The sequence below is a fragment of the Bison bison genome, unplaced genomic scaffold (genome assembly GCF_000754665.1).
Source record: "Bison bison bison isolate TAMUID 2011002044 unplaced genomic scaffold, Bison_UMD1.0 scf7180017864037, whole genome shotgun sequence".
NCBI lineage: Eukaryota > Metazoa > Chordata > Mammalia > Artiodactyla > Bovidae > Bison > Bison bison.
This window is the reverse complement of record NW_011494609.1, coordinates 10,920,595-10,926,625: the sequence shown is the minus strand read 5'-3', so window position 1 is coordinate 10,926,625 and position 6,031 is coordinate 10,920,595. Positions and strand designations below refer to the sequence as shown.

Here is a 6,031-nt window from a genome sequence, read left to right as displayed (position 1 = left end):
TCCCTTGGACTGCAGGGAGATCTAACCAGTCCATTCTGAAGGAGATCAGCCCTGGGATTTCTTTGGAAGGAATGATGCTAAAGCTGAAACTCCAGTACTTTGGCCACCTCATGGGAAGAGTTGACTCATTGGAAAAGACTCTGATGCTGGGAGGGATTGGGGGCAGGAGGAGAAGGGGATGACGGAGGATGAGATGGCTGGATGGCATCACTGACTCGATGGATGTGAGTCTCAGTGAACTCTGGGGGTTGGTGATGGACAGGGAGGCCTGGCGTGCTGCAATTCTTGTGGTCGCAGAGTCGGTCATGACTGAGTGACTGATGTGATCTGATCTAAATAGATAAACTAACAGGATTTGTGAGAAAAGATGGTTGAGGAGGACCATAGAAAACCTATGAAGTTTTGCAGCCAAAACACTAAAAGACAGTTGTTGGTACCTAGGGAGGTAACTGGCAGCTCAGACATGCAGCTTAGCTGCATGACAAGGAGGCTGGTGTTGAGTTGCATGATCACCAAAATTCATCCTGATGGTTAGATTTCATGACTGTCCACATCATGATGTGGATAAAAGTCTAGAAAATTTCCTATGGGGTTGTCCATTCATCACATTCCTATGTTTTTGCTTTGATCTGCTCGTTTATTTTGTGTGAAGTCTTTACGCATTACACAAAATCTCTTCCAGGTGGATTCCAAAAGAACTACTTTCAGGAGACTGTAGAAAAACAAAGCTAAGTGTTTTAAAATGATTTGTCAGACAACTAGATAACCAAATAGATGATGTGTTTTTTCCTATGATAGTATAAAAACACACATCCTCTGGAAAACCAAGCCAAAAATTCATGTGGAAAGAAGACTATCTTAGCCATCAGTCCGGTGAGGATGCACTGGTGGAGAGAACAGAACATCTAATACACTTTATCATTCCTCATTCTAAACATAAAGGTTTTCAGATTATTTCACTCTTAGTGGATAAACTTAGCAATGGTGACTTGGGTGGGGACAGAGGCACAGCCTTACCTTTGACCGTCACGTGGACACTCTGGCTGGTGGAGAGCTGGGGCTGGACTAGCACGTTGCAGGTGTACTCCCCCTCATCAACTTCCTTCTGCACATCTGAGAGTTTTAGGGTTCCATTATTCTCAAACGCCACTTGGCGGTGGTTAAAAGGAAGCAGATTCGAGTTCTTGTACCATTTGATGGAGTAATACGGATAGCCAATCACACGACAGTGAATGTATGTGTCGCGTCCCGCTATTGCTGTGATATTTTTCATTGGTCGAATGCTTGCAGGCCCTGGAGAGACACAGAGAAGCTCTTGAAAATAATTTAAGGGTACATTTTATGTGTGGAAATGAGTACACTTTTCCTTGAGTTTAAAAATGTATTTGTTTTCATGTAAGGACATCTTTTTCAATTCAGCAATTTTTTTCTGCATTTGGCATTTTCCACTAAGAAGGTTTTTTTTTTTCTTTTCCTTTTCATTTCATTGCCTTCAAATGAATTGAACGAGTGCTAATTACCAACTACTTCTATTTAAAACATTTTGAATTATAGGCTAAAAGGCAATTTAATCAATAAAAAGTAACAAGCTGCACTGAACAATCATATTCAGCTGGTGAGACACTGGTATCAATTCAACTGTTTAACTCTCTCTCTATAAAATAGATTGTGAGGATGGAGGTTATGCCATGTTGCACTATGAATGTAGGTTAAGTACCATGTACATGAAGGTTTACCATGAATGTCGTAGAACAGAAGAAGAGGAGGAAGGAGAGAGCATGCAGAGCATAAACCAGGAAAAGAAAGCTCCAGAGGACAAGTCTAAGAGTAAAACAAGAGAACAAGCTGACTAAGGAAACCAAAATGCCATTTCCAACAGTGATCCAGTCACTGCCATTCCTCAGTGGGAAGCAAGAGGGCAGGAGACAACGAAGCGACATTAATCCGGTCTGGCATTCCAAGACTGGGCTCGGTGCATGCAGAAACGTCCTTCTCCGCTACAATGAGTCATGTGTGTTTTTTGAGGAGTTGATTCGACAAGCACCTCTTACGTTTATTCGAGCCTGGTAGAGGACGACGCCTGCAGAGTTGTTGGCCGTGCAGCGATAGACGCCCCCGTCGCGGACCTGAGAGCTGGAGATGTTCAGGTAGCTGACCACGTTGCCCTCCGACGTGATCATCTGGCTGATGCGGTGGCTGCCGCCCTTGAGGATGGGGTCGTCGTCCAGGGTCCACGTGATCGTGGGCAGCGGCGTTCCCTTCACGTTGCACATCAGGGAGACGGCCTCTGCCGGACTCACCACTTTCTCACTAAAGGCGGAAATGATTTTGGGAGTTCCATCTGCAGGAAGACAAATCACGCAGGGAAGTGGCACATATGCATAATTAAAGGACTTCCGAGTATGTCTATTGGATGACTAGAGGGTGGGTGGAGTGGCTATCAAACGCCCCTCAAAAGACTGGTTTTATCGATAAAGCTAAATTCCACTTAGGACAACTTTTCAGTTTCAAAATAAGTAAATGCAGACTTAGCTAGCTTTAATCTCTCTCTCCTCTATTTCTTGATTGTCATAATCATGCAACTCAGATGTTCATGATAAAGAATGTCATCTCCCAAAAAGTTTATAATTCAGAACTGTTATGTCCCCACCCAAAGTTATAACAGAGGAAATTCACACACCTCCATGGCTAATTTAGCTTTCTACTTCCTCCAAGTTAATTAGGGATTGCTCAATGGGGAACTGTTTAGAGGAAGAAAGAACTAAGACATTGATTATCTCTCTGTCATTTTCTCATAAGGAATCATCTTTTATAGTTTTAATAATAAATAATGATAATTGCATGTGAATTTTCATGAAGGCCCTGAGAATAGGTAAAAGCTAAATCAAGTTGGACCCTTTCGGTATTATTAAATGTCTCCATAAGTATCTTTTCTTTCTTTTTTAAAAATTTTATTTTACTGAAGCTATGCTTCAGTTGATTTGTTAAGTTTCTGTTCTACAACAAAGTGATTCAGTTATACATACATATGTTATTTTTCAGATTCTTTTCCATTGTGGCTATCATAGGATACTGAGTATAGTTCCCTGTGCTATACAGTAGGACTTCGCTGTTTATCCATCCTATTTGTTGTTGTTCAGGCGCTCAGTTGTGTCCATCTCTTTGCGACCACCAGGACTGCAGCACACCAGGCTTCCCTGTCTTTCACTATCTCCCAGAGTTTGCTCAAACTCATGCTGATTGAATCCACCCTTTATGTACTGATAACTAGTTTGTATCTGCTAATCCTGAACTCTCAATCCATCCCTCTCCAACTCCCCTTCCCTGTGGCAACCACCAACCTGTTCTCTATGCCTGTGAGTCTGTTCTTGCTTTATGGATAAGTTTATTTATGTCATAGTTTAGATTGTGTTATAACATAGTAAGTGTTATAAGTAAGGTGGTCATTAATTTATCTGGGATACTTCTGAGAATAAAACTGATACTAGAAGAACAGACACAACTCAAGACCCTCCCAGGAAAACAAGGAGATTAATCTTAGGAATGTTTCCACAGAAATTTCCAATGTTTTAGACAAAGACAAAATTTTCATATTCCATTATTTTTTTAAATCATGTATTAAAATATCTCTTTAAGGTTATATTCTATGTGCTGTGCTGTGCCTAGTCGCTCAGTCATGTACAACCTTTGTGAGCTCATGGACTGTAGCCTGCCAGGCTCCTCTGTCCATGGGGATTCTCCAAGCAAGAATACTGGAGTGGTATGTCATGCCCTCCTCCAGGGGATCTTCCCAGCCCAGGTATTGAACCCAAGTCTCCCGCATTGCAGGCAGCTTTTTTTACCAGCTGAGCTACCAGAGAAGCCCAAAGTTATATGCTAGTAACAACAAATGCATTTTAAAAAAATGTATATTAGGTCTCCATTAGAGAGATACAGGGTGTCCCAGGTGGCACTAATAGTAAAGAATCTGCTGCTAATGCAGGAGATGCAAGAGACACAGGTTCAATCCCTGGGTCGGGAAGATCCCCTGGAGAAGGAAATGGCAACACACTCCAGGATTCTTGCCTGGAAAATTCCATGGCCAGAGAAGCCTGGCAGCTATAGTCTATGGGGTCAAAAAGAGTCAGATACGACTATACGACTGAGCACATACACATTAGAATGATACACACGTATTAGAGAAAAATGTGTGAAAGTCAAAAGACTGGAAAGTTACCAATGGATCTCCCAGCTTTAGGCATATAAATCAACATTGTGACACTTTTTTTTTTTTTTCCAGGCATGAATATATCATTTTGACAGAACTATGATCACATGCAACTTGATTTCTGTGTCTAGTAATAAACCTTGCTGGTGGAGATATTTTTTTTAATTGGTGCAAATTGAAAGATAATGATTAATAGATTTTTTTTTTTTTTACTTTTTAACCTGAATTATAAAAATTACATGTATTCATTGCTGAAAAATTTGAAAGCATAGATAAGCAAAAGAAAAGTTAGAAACAAAAGGGAGGGGATTTATGTATACCTATGGGTGATTCATGCTGAGGTTTGACAGAAAACAGCAAACTTCTGTAAAGCAATTATCCATCAATAAAAAATTAATTATTTAAAAAAAAACAGAAAAAAAATTCTAAAGCTATCTTGCAATTCCAGTACTGAAGGTAAGTGTTGCACCATCTTTTCATTTGCAAATTGCTGAATCTTAACTTCATTCCACCTCACATTTTGGAAGGCTGGAGAAGGCTTTCAAGTATATTTTTTTCAGGGTCAGATTCTTAGATCACAAACATCTTTCTTTTACTATCAAAGATGACAAAAATAACTTCATAATATTAAAATAGGAAATCTGCACTTTAGCCCTGAGAACCCTGCAGACATGACTTCAACGTGCTCTACATTTAATTTACAGAGAAGTTAGATGTCATTCTGATCATAATTCTTTGTATATGACCAACTGTTGATGCTTGAGAATATTGAGGTTATTTTATTTGACCTTACAACGCAACATATTTTGTCAGGAGGTGTTTAGCTATAAATTTCTTTTTACTGATTTTTACATTAAGCATTGAACTCTCAAGTCTTATTTTAAAATCTATGTGGGAAAGTTTTCTTCACTTACGCTTTTATTTTTGTAGATAAAGTTTACCCACAGCTAAATATATATATCTTAAGAGTACCAACAGAATGAGTTTTGTTAAATAAATACACTTAAGCACAAAATGAAGAAGGTAAGAATCATTTCTATCACCCCCCACCATGTTGCTAGGGGTTCTTGCAAGCAGTCTCTACCCACCACTACTCTTCTGATTTAGATCACCATGCATTACTTCAGCCTGTTCTTGGCTTCAAATCATGTTTGTGTGTGCCCTACATATACTCTGTCATAACCAGAGTACAGTTAGTAAAATTAGGAGCTGCAACTTTGGAACCGTGGTGTTACCTAATGCAGAGTCTGTCCATGACCAGTAATGTCCCTTACAGCTGTTTTCCCAGTCCAACCATTGTCATACCTTACATTTATTTGCGGTGTCTCATTAGTCCTTTTAATCTGTAACATTCTTCAGTTTCTACTCAATTCTTGACTTTGACATTTTTGAAGAATTACTTTGTAGCCAGTTGTTCAAATCCAGTTTGATATTTCCTTGTGATTAGATACAGATTTTGCATTATTTGACAAATGCTACGGAATTACTATTGTTTTTGTGTGTGTTTATTGGCCGCTTGTGTATTTCCTTTCATGAAATGTCTGTTCAAATCTTTTGTTCCATTTTTATGTTACAGTCTTTTTCTTTGGTATTGATTGGTAGCAGTTCTTCACGTCCACTGAATACATGTATATGTATAATATATACATTCAAACCAAATATGATGAATATACATGTATACAAATTTACTTATACATGTATATAGGTCAGATCACATCCCTGGTGGCTCAGAAAGTAAAGAGTCTGCCTGTGATGAAGGAGACCCGAGTTCAATCCCTGGATTGAGAAGATCCCTTAGAGAAGGAAAGAGGAAGACATTAGAGT

At 39.3% G+C, this 6,031-nt stretch overlaps 1 protein-coding gene across 1 annotated transcript in view; it reads right to left on the bottom strand.

Annotated features, from left to right (window-relative positions):
- The window catches only part of DSCAM (Down syndrome cell adhesion molecule), an 853,542-nt gene that overhangs the window by 306,506 nt on the left and 541,005 nt on the right, over nt 1-6,031 (bottom strand). The window contains exons 8-9 of the mRNA XM_010835014.1: nt 2,045-2,341; nt 1,018-1,293 (exon numbers count right to left, since the gene is read on the bottom strand). Coding sequence (XP_010833316.1) covers nt 1,018-1,293; nt 2,045-2,341 — 573 coding nt within the window. The remainder of the gene's footprint in view (nt 1-1,017; nt 1,294-2,044; nt 2,342-6,031) is intronic.